The 15264-nt window shown below is 38.8% G+C and overlaps 1 protein-coding gene across 2 annotated transcripts in view; it reads right to left on the reverse strand.

The window, feature by feature from the left end:
* LOC113673533 (uncharacterized) overlaps positions 1-15264 on the reverse strand; it is a 40658-nt gene that overhangs the window by 21841 nt on the left and 3553 nt on the right. The window contains exons 2-29 of one of the 2 annotated variants that reach the window (XM_089206834.1): positions 14343-14885; positions 13974-14087; positions 13171-13473; positions 12848-13009; positions 12230-12354; positions 11221-11404; positions 10871-11023; positions 10339-10461; positions 10012-10125; positions 9112-9672; positions 8549-8656; positions 8066-8188; positions 7391-7924; positions 7133-7222; positions 6614-6724; positions 5786-5902; positions 5018-5587; positions 4262-4375; positions 3800-3919; positions 2748-3308; positions 2408-2518; positions 2093-2203; positions 1569-1679; positions 1277-1387; positions 1048-1158; positions 701-811; positions 415-525; positions 53-163 (exon numbers count right to left, since the gene is read on the reverse strand). In XM_089206834.1, coding sequence (XP_089062960.1) covers positions 53-163; positions 415-525; positions 701-811; positions 1048-1158; positions 1277-1387; positions 1569-1679; positions 2093-2203; positions 2408-2518; positions 2748-3308; positions 3800-3919; positions 4262-4375; positions 5018-5587; positions 5786-5902; positions 6614-6724; positions 7133-7222; positions 7391-7924; positions 8066-8188; positions 8549-8656; positions 9112-9672; positions 10012-10125; positions 10339-10461; positions 10871-11023; positions 11221-11404; positions 12230-12354; positions 12848-13009; positions 13171-13473; positions 13974-14087; positions 14343-14885 — 5718 coding nt within the window. The remainder of the gene's footprint in view (positions 1-52; positions 164-414; positions 526-700; positions 812-1047; positions 1159-1276; positions 1388-1568; positions 1680-2092; positions 2204-2407; positions 2519-2747; positions 3309-3799; positions 3920-4261; positions 4376-5017; positions 5588-5785; positions 5903-6613; positions 6725-7132; positions 7223-7390; positions 7925-8065; positions 8189-8548; positions 8657-9111; positions 9673-10011; positions 10126-10338; positions 10462-10870; positions 11024-11220; positions 11405-12229; positions 12355-12847; positions 13010-13170; positions 13474-13973; positions 14088-14342; positions 14886-15264) is intronic. The other variant, XM_089206835.1, reaches the window with a different exon arrangement.

The raw sequence follows: 15264 nt of genomic DNA on the forward strand, positions 1-15264 counted from the left end.
AGGAAAGGTTTTGTAAAATTGGTTTTTTCAAAAAACTCCCTAAACAACAAACCTTCACAGCTTTTTCCAGTGTAATTTGGAGGACACGAACAAGTGTAGTTTTCGGAATTACTATCACATGTTCCATTATTTTGACATGGGTTGTAAAAGCAGTGATCTTTGGCTGCAAATACAAGACAGAGTTAACAGAGAATAAGAACAATGACGCTATCGATTGACAAAAAAGACAGGAAAGTATCTGAAATTTCCACGCTATAGTCATGTAAGCATGATTTACACTGACAAGTTTTCTTGAAATTTTTCGCCAAAAGTTCTTTGCCAAAGAGTAAGAAAGAAGATAAGAGAGAAATCAAATTTAATATGAAAGAAATTGGAAGGCCTCTTTCACATCATGTCTATCCTAGTGATACTCACTCTCACAGCTTCGTCCTGTAAACCCTGCCATACAATCGCAGGTGTACTTGTCTGGAAAATTTTGGCAAGTTCCATTATTAAAGCAGGGACTGTAGTGACAATGATCCATAGCTACAAATAAAACACAATACATGTTTCTGATTAGTAATACTCATAAACATATAAACTCATTTTTTGTAACCAAGGTTTTGAACTTGATCCCATTTTTTAAGCTAAGGGTTTTTGGACAGAGCACAAGTTATGAGATTGTGCATTTGGCGCAAAGTAAGTTTTGTATGATACAAACCTTCACAGTTCTGTCCGGTGTAACTTGGAAGACATGAACACGTGTAGTTTTCAGAATTACTGTGACATGTTCCATTATTCTGACATGGGTAGTCGAAGCAGTGATCTTTGGCTGCAAATACAAGAGAGAGATAACGAAAAATTAGCCCAATGACATAAGCGATTGACGAAAAAGACTGGAAAGTATCGAAGATTTCCACGCTATACTAATGTAAGCAGGATTTAATCTGACAAGTTTTCGTGAAAACCAGCTTTTTCTCGAAGAAGAGTACAAGAGAGGAATTAAAGGGAGGAGGAGAGAAAGTAGGAGGCCTCTTTCACATCATGTCTACCCTATGTGATACTCACTTTCACAGCTTGGTCCTGAAAACCCTGATGTACAATCACAGGTGTAGTTGTCCGGAAAATTTTGGCAGGTTCCGTTATTCAAGCAGGGACTGTAACGACAATGATCCACGGCTTCAAATAGATAAATAGAATAAAAGGAATATGGTTATTCTTGCCTGATGATCGTAATGATTATAGAGTAATTCCTCGCTCTTTTCGTTTAGTTGATCAATCAAAGTACCATACAAACCTTCGCAGTACTTCCCTGTAAATCCCATAGCACAGTCACAAGTGTGGTTGTTGGCAAGATTAAGACAGGTCCCATTGTTTTGGCAAGGACTTTCACTACAATGGTCAACCACTATAGAAATAAAATAACGTCCTTATTGTTAATTTCTTCTCTTTCAAAGCCGAAAAAGAGAAATTTTTGGAGAAACGATTCAGTTAGTACAATCGTGGTTTCATCATTCTACAAAATTTTGTACTCGACCTGGTACACATTGTAAAATGGAAGAGAGGAAAGGAGTTAAAATTCAATTTACCTTCGCAATCAACGCCTTCAAATCCCCTCGGACAGTCACAAGTATAACTGTCCCCAAGGTCGTGGCAAGTTCCATCGTTTAAACAAGGAGAATCGTAACAATGTTTTCGATCTGCCAAGAAAATAAGGATTAGTATATGTTAAATTATAATAATAGACCTCGCTCACCGTGGAGTCTCTGTGGCTCAGTGGTAGAGGATCGGAGCGTGTAATCCCAAGGCCTGAGGTTCGATTCTTCTTGGGGACTCAGATTTTTTTCTATGTCCCACGCTCGTGACAAGACGAAAAACATCTTTCTCTACTAATTGTAACACTGTTTCTAGAATGAACCTTCAAAGCTGCTGTTAAATGGTGTCTCCCAGGTGATCCGTAAGTAAAGAAGGGCAAATCTACTGGTAATTAATTTTTATAATTATAAGAAAGGTATCAAAACTTGACTTGGTGATTCTTTTTAACTAGCAACATAACATGAAGAAGTACTGTTGGAGCAAGACTAATCTGAAAAAATCATTGATACTAACAGACCTTCACAGTTTTTCCCTTTAAACTCTGGTGGGCATCCACATGTGTAATTAGCTTCAAAGTTGTAACAAGTTCCATTATTTTTGCAAGGACTTTCATAACAGTGGTCAACCTCTGAAAGTAGAGAAAGTTATAACATCACCTGTAACAGTGAGCAAATAAATGACTGTTGTTTGGTAAAAACATGATCATGACAACTTTGGTCGTAGGAAAACGCTACAATGTTGTATGAAACACCACCTAAAATCAAGAAAGGATGTCAACTTACTACTTTAACCCATTCACATTGGTCCATATCAAAAACAATTAAAAACAAACCTTCGCAGCTTCTGCCTTTGAAACCACCAGGGCAAGTGCAGTTGTACACGTTCAGCAGGTTATTGCAAGTACCATTATTTCTGCAAGGACTTCCAATGCAATGATCAACAACTGTAGAAAGAGACAAAAAGGATCGAGTTTGTGAACCACAATATTTGCGTAAACTACACTGGAAAACTAATTACAGCTATGGAACACTTGCTGAGAGGGTTTATGGGAAACGATATTTCAAGAACCCTTCTATTTATCCATGTACTATGCCAAACTCGCACAAACGCGCTAACCTCTCGCTTGCAGAAATGTTCACAAAAACTAAAGAATTGTTTCTGCTTTCGCTCACCTTTGCAGACGTCCTCCAGAATAGAGCTAGCAAGACTTACAACTGAGTCAAAACTTGCAATAAACACATTCTCATCGGCGGGCTTGCTGGCAATCTCTTCGAGCTCCCGATGATCCGCGTTGCCGACACCAACAGAAATAATGTGGACGCCTGTATCACGAAGGGCCTCGGCGTGATCGTCCACGTCATCATTTGCTCGACCATCCGTGAGAACAATAAGGATATGCGGGACTCCAACTCGTGCTAGCGGGAAGAGACGAGTTCGTACACGATACAAAGCATTGCCAGTGTAAGTATATCCGCCATAGTATGGAATATTTTGCACAGCATCTACGATTGCCTCTTTTGTGGAATATTTTGAGAAATCAAATTGCACAAGGAAACGCGAAGAGCTCGAAAATGTTGCTACAGCGACAGTTGTGTCATCTGGGCCAACGACAAACGATTTAACGATGCCTTTAATAAAGTCTTTCATGATCTGATAATTGTGTTCGCCGGCGTTGTTAATGCTACCCGAAGAGTCCAGGAGGAAGGCTACGTCAAATTGAGTGTATTTGCATTCTAAGTTGAAAAAAGAAAGGAAGGAATTAAAAAAGTAGATAAATCCTTTGTTCCTTTCAGTGACAGAAGTTTAATATTTTAACCAAAGAATACGCACTAAGACGGAAGTAACAAATAGTGGAAAAATGCAGGTATATTTTCGGAAGAAGAGATATCGATGAATTAACACTATGGCCTTCTGATGCCCCTAATCCTGTTGGCAAACTGATTATTTGGAAAATACAAGCCGGCTTAGAATCAGATTTGAAGCCATTTTCTCCCAAAATCCTAGCATGCTCCAAAATGAAAAAAAAGGCGAAAATGTGTTATTTTCTAAAATTTATCGCAGTTTATGAAGGGAAATGAGACTGGGAAGTCAGTCATATTCATTATAAATAATTAAAAGGTCATATTAAGAAGGTGTAAGGAATTCTAGAAGAAATTCCTCTCTAAGCACCAATAATTTAATTATTCATTTGTTTTGTTAATCCCACTCGGCCTGTATGACTTACGCGTGGTACAATTTGCTCCAAATCGGTTGTTTGAACACACGCATGCAGATCCTCCAGGAAAGTTCTGGCACACTTGATTTTCTGAGCAATGAGTGATACCAGTGTCACATTCATCTACGTCTGAAAATATAAAGACCATTAGTACTTCATATTTAGTATTTTGAGAACACTGTTTATCTTCATTTTAATAGCTAGCGCTTTCCGTAAGAGAAGCAAACTACAAGTGTTGTTAATAACGAAATAATTTTCTTCGGTGAACCTCCCCTACCTCCTTGGTGACCAGGTGATCTTTATTCAACCCCTTTCCCCGTTTGAATAGTGAGAATATATCCAACCAAACCCTTTTTTTTTTTCGTCGAGTAACAGCCATTAGAATGCCGGGCAGTTTTGTCAGAAGCTAAAAAGCTTTTCACATTTTCCAAAAGAAACGTTTTTGTATTTCTGATAATGACAAGCAGTTACCAGTTGCACAATCCTTTCCTTGCCAACCAGATGGGCATTTACAATGATAGTCCGTTAGCTGACTGATGCAGGTTCCACCATTGAGACAGGGATCACTGTGGCAATAGTCGATGGCTAGACAACACATCAAAAATACAAGACATTAGAGGAACTCATTAACGTTCATTTCGTCCTCCGTACAACAAGTCAAACTTCCTATGTGACAAGAAAAATGTGGAAAATCGAAGAGGTAAGCTAAAAAGGAACAACGACAGCAGAGAATGGAGAAGATCGACGAGGATTGCAAAAGGCAAACTTAAACAATTACCTTGGGCGTGAGGGAAGGTATAAACTATTAGCTTGTTAAGGTGGAAAAACAACAAAATCGCATGGAAAAAAGTGAATGACGACGAGGGAAAAAGAAGGAGAAGATAGACACGGATTTCAAAATGAAAACCTCCACTGACGGAGCTTATACTTCGCTCGAGAAATTTTTTCATTGGTGGAGTTTCTTTCCATGAAAAAAAGAAAATCGGAAAGAATTACTGTGCTTGGGATGAAAAAATTGGTTCGGATTACAAACAATGGGTTTGCACCCACAGGCCGGAGATCTCTTCCTTGAGAAACGGCTATTACTGTCATACGGGGTTTGGTTTCTGTTATGGGGAGGCAAACAAAGAACATGGTCCTTAACATTCTGCTTCTTATTTCACTTTCAAAGCTGCTCTACAAGTTCTGTGATAAAACCAGTCACTTTTTTCTGTTATGAAGTCTTACCGTGACAGATCTGTTCCCGCACTAGACCTTTAATCTCGCTTAAGGCCGAAAAACTGACTGCAAACACGTGCTCATCAACAGGATCAGAGGCCATCTCTCTCAGCTCCTCATTGTCATAACAACAGCCCACACCAAGACTAATAATAGTTGCACCCTCATCACGAAGTTCTTCCGCAGGTTCTTCAACGTCATCATGCGACAAACCATCCGTCAACACCATCACAACATTCGGTACAGTTTTACGTGACCCTTTGATGTCTTTGAATACTTCTTTGCGAACTTCATCCAATGCATATCCAGTGTTGGTTTTCCCTCCGGGGTAAGACATTTCTTCAATTTTATCTACGATTTTCTCGACTTCGTCGACATATTTACCTAATTTTAGCACCACTTGCGCTTTTTCTGAGTAAAGAACAACAGCCACATGCGTATCGTCTTTGCCAATGTTGAACGACTGCACCATATCAATCACGAAGTCTTTAGACCGCTGGAAGTTGCCTTTACCCTGACTTTCTATGCTTCCTGATCCGTCCATGACAAATATCAAGTTGAACTTCTGATTGACGCAAGCTGTTAACAAATAGTGAATTTCATTATTAACACCATTCCTCTGGAAGAGAATCTTCACACTCACTATAACATTATCAGTGGAAAAGGAAACATTAACAATAAATTCCCATTTACCAACACGATTTTATTGATTTTGTACTATTTTCATAACCATTCATGTTTTTTCTTATTCCACTTTCAACCACAGCTACAACTTACCTAATTCACACTGTGGTCCAACATAGTCTTTTCCGCATTCGCATTCAAAATGTCCCAGGTGATTAATACACGTTCCTCCGTGTATGCATGGCGCTGAATCACACTCATTGATAATATCTATGTATGATATAAAAAGCAAATTTTAATAAGCAGCGGAGAAGAAGAAGAAGAAGAAGAAGAAGAAGAAGAAGAAAAAGAAGAAGAAGAAGAAGAAGAAGAAGAAGAAGAGAACTCATAAAACGCAAATTGCACAAATGGGATCGACTTGAATAACATCTGGGGCTTATTGTCTAGCATGAAGCGAATAATGATATCATTACTCCATCTGGACAGGATATTAGTGTAGCCCTTGCATGTTACCTCCGAATGTTTCGTAAGGCTCGGCGATTTTTTTAGGCGTTGGTAAAGTTCAATTGGGCATACATGTTTAGAAAATAGAACATAACTGCTACCTAACGTGCTCTATGATTGAACCCACGAGATAAGATGAGTCAAAGTCATTCCCTGAACAGGTGGAGAAGGTGCATGGACGACGAAGCGAGCAAAGGAGACTGAACCTGGAAGCAGGTAAGACGATAGCCCAATACTGAGCCAGATGGTGGGAAGTCTCCAAGAAACTATGCTCTAAAAGGATGGGAAAAAATTCAGCCAAGTTTCTCGACAGTTCATAATCCGTAAACGAAACAGGCAAGATGAGAGTAAAAGTGACACAATGACCCCGGCCGAGGTTTTATCGCTGACCGTTCGACCTAGAATCCAACGCCTTCTTCTGCAAAAAGGCCACTTACATCCTGGAAAAGTTCTTAGTGATGGTTTCTCTAGACTTACCTTCTGTGCAGTTTTGCCCTCCAATTCCATGCGGACATGCGCAAGTGTAGCTTCCAGAAGAATCGGAGGAGCAGTTTCCGCCATTTTGGCACGGGTTGAGAGAGCATGAATCTATGAACACGACAAAACAACAACTCTGGTATCAGGTGTCTTATTTCTAAATTAGACTAACATGTTACGCCAGCACTACACAATTAAATTCCCTGTCACCACTCACACCCCGCTACTTTTTTTTTCCTTTTTTTTTTATTTACTATTTTTTAAATTTTTTTCTTATATATTATACTTACATATGTATTTACACTATACTTACTTCTTATACGATGCTTACACTACATTAACTTGCACTACTTACAATGCACAAATTACAATACAATTACACCAGTCAAATTGAATTACAGTTTATCTATTTACGTTATTAGTCTAAATTAGACTAACATGTTACGCCAGCACTACTCAATTAAATTCCCTGCTGCCACTCACACCCGGCTACTTTTTAGCTTCCATGACGAATCTAACCTGTTACGCATCTAAATCCTCCACTTTCGCCATAGTTGTTCACGCAGATCTCAGCAGATGAGCAGTCAGAACTGGAACATGGATTTGAAGCTACGATAGACACAGAGACATTTCCGTTAGGAACACAACAAAATTAATTCATATACTGTTTAGAAGATGGCCCGCGTTCCCTTATATTCACCCTTCCTTTTCTGCCTTAGCTCGTTCTTTCGAAATATCTGCGGCAAGTTTATTCGCTTCTTTCTTAAAACTACAAACCTTTGCAAATTTTGTTTCTTGTAGTGCTGATAAAATGCGTCAGATCAGCAAATTCTGCCTTCAATAAGTGCTCCTCACTCGGCTTGGTAACCAACATGTTTAGTTGGGACATGCTGTAATGTGAACCCAACGGCAAACCGATGATGGTGACACCTCTTTGACGAAGCAGGGAAGCAGGTACTGCATAATCATCCTCGGCCTTCCCAGCGACCATTGCGACAACAACTGACGCCGTAGTTTCATCAAACAACTTTGTTTCCTCTAGTGCCATCGTTAGTGCTTTTCCCAGGTTTTTGTATTTACCCATGGAATAATTAGCGTTTCGTAACATATTTGCGAACTCGGAGAAACTGGATGAGTTTCCTGGGCTGATTAAATATTGGGTGTCTGTTGCATATGCTATAACACCGATGCTACTGTGACTGAACGTTGATGCCGTCGTGATAATAAACTCTACTTGACGTGTTACATTGTCCTCTCCCACGTTATAGGAACTATCCAGCAAGAACAGAATGGTGAACGCCTTGGAGCAATCTGTAACAAATGAAAATAGTCAATTGATGTGGAACTGAAATGCCGAGCATCCATAACAAGCCAACGGAACAACATTGCGGAAGTAATCTGCATAGGAGATGCAGGCTCATATCTCGATTCTATACAGATTCTTATACTGACCTTTATCACAGTTGTCGCCATAGTTCGAGGAATCACTACAGGTGCAATCAAATCCACCCAAACCCTCGGTGCACTTCTTTCCAGATTCACAGCTCACTCCGTGTTCTGAGCATTCCTTTACATCTGTGTAATTTAAAAAAAAGAAAATGTTCAGGTCAGAATTTTCCACCTTTGTGCGGCCGTAATCAACTGAGTTACTTTGATTTTCAAGTGAGGGATAGATTAATTTGCTTTTGCATACAAACGCAACGTGATTGATTTAGCAAACTGGCACCACCGAGTCAAACAGTCCGTGAAAAAATAAAGCCAATTGCTACTTACACACTTCCTTTTTCCCGCGTTTTTTGGCTGTTTTGAGTGCCTTGGTTTTGTTTAATGAGACTGAACCGAAGGGCCTTCTAAATCTACGGAGCCACATGTGATCATTCTTCATTATTCACTAAGTTTGTTCTTTTAGGAGCAGTTTTCACCCACATTACAAACCTTCAGTACACAAGTCACCCTGGAATCCCTGTGCACACGCGCATTTCAAGCCGGCATCTGTACAAACTCCATTGAAGTGACATGGATTGTCTGAGCAGCCGTCCACTTCTGTAAAGTAAAACCGGTGAAGTACAGAATTACAAAGAAGAAAATAATTTGCATCTTAGTGACTATGGTATTTCATTCATTTGAACTGCAAATAAAAAAAAAAAGAAAAAAAAAGAGAAAGTAATCAAATACACGAAAAAACAAAACATTTTAACCAATGGAGCGACTGTCAGTACTCCTGTTAGTACTTAGCTCATGCTACTGTCATTGTTGTTATTTTGAGTTGTTTTTTTAAATGTTTGTTCGTTTACTTTTGCTTTGTTTTTCTTTTATTCAAAGGCGTTTTAAACTTCGAAGGCAACATAGCGATATTTCGTGCCACTTCAAGTTTTGTGACGAGTAAAAACTAGCTTCAGCTCATAGGAAGTAAGAAAATACCAGGTTAGAAAGATAGAAAGGTATGAAAGAAGTGGTAAGAAACCAGAAAGATTAACACGGATAAAAAATCAAGCTACCTCTGCATATGGCTCCTCTGATGTTATTCATTACAAATCCAAGTGACGAAAATTCCGTTTTGAAGACGTGTTCTGATCGACCGTAAGCAATCTGGGTGAGCTGGGAATAATTAATATTCTCACCAATTCCCACCACAAAAACAATCACATCCTTATTATTCAATAGCGTCGCAGGTTGTATGACGTCGTCGGTGGAAACCCCGTCCGTGAGAAGCACTAATACCTTTGGAACATTGTCCCGAACTACAGCATCATCAAAGAGTTTATTTGCCGTCTGGTACAAGGCCTTTCCGCTGTACGTTCCACCACTTGGATAAACGATATTATCAATCGCCTCCTCTACTCTTTCAGGGCTTGCGTACTGATTCAGTGTGAACACAACAGTAGAATTTGTTGAGTAAACTACCACTCCCACACGCGTGCCGGAACTTGAAACACTGAATGAACGAGTGAGGTTCTTCATGAAATCTTTCATCATATGGAAGTTATTTTCGCCATGGTATTCAATACTAGAAGAGCCATCTACCACGAAAACTAATTCAATCTTGTTGTAACTACAATCTGGAGATATAATGCAAATATTACAAAACTTGTGAAGTTACTAAAAATAGTAAGAGATTAAAGGAATTTAGTTTGAAAGAATACTCGGTTACTGTATACAAATAGAGACTGATTCGTGGCACAATATCAGAACAGGAATCGTAAAGAACTGAACTTGGCATTGTTCTCAAACTATATGATCCTAGTGCGCCACTTTTATGAAAACTAGTATTTCCTTTGTCTGATTTCCCCTAGCTGTCATTTAAACTTAACTTTCTAATAAACAGTAAATTATATTTTTAGGTGAAAGCATGTCCGCTCACAACAATACGTTACAAAACATGGAGGTTTCTCACTTACTTAAGTGACAATTTTTGCCGCTGTATCCATGATTACACTCACACCTGTAACTTCCAAAGGTGTTTACACATGTTCCTTCATTCTGACAAGGGCTGTTAAAGCATTCATCATAATCTACACAGTAGCATTTAAAAAAACAACGACAACAAAACTTTGAATGAGGTGAGCACCTGGAGAGTTGAAAAATTGCAGTTGATTTTTTATTACTTTATTGTTATTATCATTATAACAAATTCATGTAAGTTTTTACCCATGCATACATGTTAACATGTTTGATCATTAAAGCAATATTTTATCGATGAATCCAACAAAAAAATTAATACTCACCATCCTGGCAATTACCATCTAACAACCCATCATCACAAATACAATTATAAGTCCAATCCTCCAAGTTTTCAACACAAGTACCACCATTGTGACATGGCGTTGTGTCACAGGGGCTTGAAATTCCTACAATTTTAAAAGGCATGTTGGCAACAGGCCGGACAAATGAACTATTGTAGATATGCATTAAGGCTAGCTCCATATATCACCACAACGTTTAAAGGCGCCAGATTCTTGTCTATCATATCATATCATTTTTGAGATTGTCGGAAAACGAAATGGCATCCAAACCGGCCTTAGCTATAGTGGAAGATAGAGAATCGCTCATAATACGTAGTTTTATATCCCTCTATGGAATTCAGAACTTGGTTGACAAAGACTTAAAACAAAGCAAAAAAGTATTTTGCAGCTATAAACAATAAAGACATCATAGAGGTTGATGTTCGAGCAAATATATTTTTGGGAACTTTAATAGAAAAATAACAATCCGATAAAAAATTAATTAACATAGAGCCAATTGCTATGATAAATGTACCTTGGCAATTGTCCCAGAGTTGGTCTCTGTCATAATTATCAGTGGTTGCACACCATGGTTGGTTGTGATTGTCCTTAATACACGAGTATCGTTGATGTCCCATGTACCAGAATGGGAAAACGCAACATTTGTTCCTCTGTGTTGGGTAGCAACCTTCGACAAATAATAAATTAAAAGTTAAATAAATAGGAAAATAGAAGATCATATTAATTAAGCAGAACCCCATTCAGTCAAATTTTCAAAAGAAAACAAGAATATGGAGCTTAAGGTCAGTGACTGAAAAAAATCAACGGTAAGGGTCGATTACTTATACACATAGCAACTAAGCACAACGCTGCTTCTAGCGCTACCTTTCGTCACTTCTTCTCCCTCTGTCACGGTCGTCACGCAGCCTTCAAGATCTGTTCTCAAGCACCTGCCATCATGACTATTGGAAGAAGGCGCCAGGCGCACTGAATCGATGAGGAAAGGTGGTGACACCCCATGGTCATAGCCGTAGTCTCCATTTTGACCTGACATATGCTTTTCAAAAAGCTGAAATAAAATTTATTCCATGAATACAATCATATTATCGCTAGACTGAGTGATAAAAATGATTCATTGTGGTCCTAATATTGCTGTATGCTTCAAGTCCTTCTTGTCTGTAACAAGCCGCGATTTAAACCCTTTCTGACCATTTCATCACTTAGTAATAATAAAATGTAAAACATTTTTTCCGCTCTTTTGACTTTTTTTTTTTGGTAAGAAAAAGAAACATTTTGCTGCTACTGATCTGCAACTATTTAACAAATAGATTTTACATTGCCATGCGCCTTTAAGAGCTAATCAAAGTGCGCGTAGAATTCGGCTGATCATATAATAACGATCAAACGTTTGGTCGATTAATAGAAATTTAACTCGACGCGTAAGCTAGGGTCGACAGTTGATTGGAGATATTCTTGCGCTTGAAAGCGTCTTCTCAACAATAAAACGTAATTCTGAATAGAATCATGTTAAAAGATGCCTGGTAAATAGCAATTTGTTAATAGTTAATGATAACAAATAATTAGAGCGTCGACCGTCCACCGTGTTGTAGTTGTAGTCCTTATCTTTTGCTTTTGTTCTTGTTTTTTTCTAACAACTGCTGCTTATGACGCATCTAGTCACATGACCGTGCTAAACTTGTATAGCTGCGAATAGCTGAGATTCGGAAATTTTTAAAACTTGCTTCTTTTGACGTTTCGTAAGCATCGATCAAAAGCTACTTTAGGGAAAATTTAATAGGTCTATCATTCCTTGTAACTTACGGAATCTTGACTACAAGTTGAAAGGATGCGATACGGAACAGGAAATAAGGGGGAATAAGGAATCTTAACTCACAGTACAAGGCAAATCCCCATCAGGAGTTTCACTATCCGAAGTATAATTCACACAGATTTTCTCCATTGAGTTCGCTGCGCCCAGCTTTCCTTGCACAAAGAGTTTAGTCAAGTATACTTCTCTCCCTGTAGAGAGAAAAATAAAAAACAAAAAACATAAAATAAAACAAACTGGTTAAAAGTGTAATCATTTAAAGTGGGATACAAACCTTATCAAAGATTAAGAGAGATTTGCAATAGAAAGTTGTAAAACCAAAGCTAAAGATATCACAACGGCCAATCAAAACAAAGGTGAAAGTCGCAGAGTGCCAATGAAATCGTAAGTTCGAGCAATCAGCCTCCCTGAAGCTCGGGAAAACACGCGAGACCAGGTTGTGATTGGCCAAAGTTACGTGCCTGTTCAGGTGAAAAGGTGATGCAACTTGCCCAGACTAATCCCAGAACTTAGAGAAGTATAATCCGTGCAATTCCGCAATTTCTTCGACACTCAACTCATAAGATTTTCAATCTTCCCGCGTCTCTAAGTTCTCGTTTACGACTCACACATACATTGCGGTTATTATTATCAAAATTTTTCATATGTCCATTAAAAACGGCAATGTTAAAACGCAAGACTTACCTAGATCAATTTCAAAATATGGGCGGGAGTCACCATCAGTTGGACACCAAGAGTAACTTCCATTTAGAACTGGAACGTTCCAGGATCCTTTGTAAGACGAACCTCGAACCGTTGATTTCGAGACGTGAATCAGGCTATTTCGTAACATCTTTCCACACTTGGCTTTTATTTCATAAAAATAGAGTTAGGGAAAGCAGAATGATTAGCTGAAACGAAAATACGATAGTGCTAACTTGAGCGACGACTTTTTTTTTGTTTGTTTGTTTTTTTTTTGTTATCTTGAAGGACATCTAACTTTATATTAACAGAAAAAATTAACCAACCTCCAAGAAGATAAACCTCATTGATGAGGGGACTGCCTTTTCCTCCATCAGGACAATGTGCGTCACCATACATAGCGTATCTGCTAAGAGCTGCGGAACCGGAGAAGCACTCGCCGCCATTTTGAAGAGCAAACGCCTTGTAGTCGTTTTTAGCGGCCTCTAAAGCGCATTTCATGACTGCCTTGTCTCTTGTTCGATATGGTACATCTAAAAATGTTGCATTTCCATTTTCCATCGAAATAAGAGCGTGTGTGTTCGCATCATCTACGAAACATCCGAGAGACAGATATTCCAGGGAACGACCTGGGCGAAGAAACGACATTTCGAGAACATTTCCTGAACCTTCACGAAACGCTTTGTCAATAATGAGCACTTAAAAGTGCTCCCCTAACAAAAAAATTCTATAATGACCTTAGGGTTAAAAATATACTTGATATTGCTTTACTTGTGACAAACTTGGCATCATCTTTTCACCCAATGTATGTGAAGTGATGTCACCATCTTGGCAGAACCTGACAAACCCCAGGATGTAGTAAAACACTAATGTGTGGTAAATATCTTGGAAGATCTTCCTTACGTTCCTGGATACTAGTTATATCTGGTACACTTATTTCACATCGACACTGAGTTGCGTTTAGAAGCGCAACTTGTGGCAAAAACTCTTATAAGTGAGGGAAATGCGAGCTAGTCTCGTAGATATCACGAATGTAAAATTGAATTGTAGACTACTCATCAATCTATTTGTTTATTATTTATATATCCATTAATTTGTTATCGACATTAATAGTCTAAGAGTTCCTCACTTTTCTCACACTGGTCGCCGTAGAATCCCACAGAGCATGTGCAGTTGTAGCTACCCTTGAAACTATTGCATTTACCATCGTTTTGGCAGGGAGAACTCGCACAACTGTCCTCAACTATTCCAATAGAAAAAAGAAAAGCAAATTATCTTGGAGTAGGTGTCAGCTCACTCCTCTTAAATGGAATTTGCAATCACAACTTACAATATGAATATGGACAAAAGCAAAGACAAAACCCCCAGAAAGGGCTTTGGTGAAAAAATATCTGACATTTCTCTGGGAAATGAACAAACCCATGAAGGACTCATTATTTCCCAAAGGCCCTAAACTTTTGTATATTTTGCAGAATTTTACTCAATACTCAATACCTACCTTGGCAGATTTTCCTTGCTAATTTCTTTGCCAAATACTCATCCAATCCATTCCAGCTGCTCAAAGCAATGAAGTAATCACTATCAGGGTCCGAAGCTACTTCTGTCAATTGACCCCCCGAGTAATCATTTCCAATCCCAAGTGCAAAAACAGTTGCATTTTGCTTCTTTAACATGACTGCAGGGTGACCTATATCGTCCATAGATATTTGACTTGCGATCAAAATCGCAATGTCGACAGCATCTCTTTGATGACCCTCGTCCAAAAACTGTTCTACCATGTTTGTCAGCGTAGCTCCCACGAGAGTTTCTGTTGCGTTGGGGAACTGTTCATACTCAGGCATTAAGGAATCAAGGTCTGATCTTGTTTTAAACACTCGTTTTTGATTCCCGTATGCTAGAAAAATCCAAGTGTCGGCTGCATCCACGTTTACGTACTTAGACACATTTACTGCGAATTTCAACGTTGATACAAAGTTCTCCTCTCCCGTCTTGCTTGATGCATCCAATGCAAAGCCCACGTTCATTTTAGCTGAGCAGATAACTGTAAGAGAAATAATGGTAAATTTTAAGCCTGGTTATCTAAGGGAATTGTGATGTCATTTAGTGATTGACACGGGCATACTTGGAGAAAAAGAACCTCGAATGCTCTTAATGGGACTGGAACCTACGACCCTCCAATTAGTACTGCGGATGCTCTACTACTGAGCTATAGGAGACTTGTGGCAGCCGAAGCCGTTTAAGTAGGTCCGTGATGACAAACTTCCTGCATACATACTACTAGCGTAGTAATGTCGAATGTGTTACCTTCGCTCATCATCTTTCATAGTTAAATAGTCACCATAAAGTTAACGTGAAGACCAGGGTAAGTGTTTCAGTCTTAAGCATTTAATTACATCTAATGTTAGATAGAGATGAGCGGT

Source organism: Pocillopora damicornis, chromosome 5 (assembly GCF_964200805.1).
Source record: "Pocillopora damicornis chromosome 5, jaPocDami1.2, whole genome shotgun sequence".
NCBI lineage: Eukaryota > Metazoa > Cnidaria > Anthozoa > Scleractinia > Pocilloporidae > Pocillopora > Pocillopora damicornis.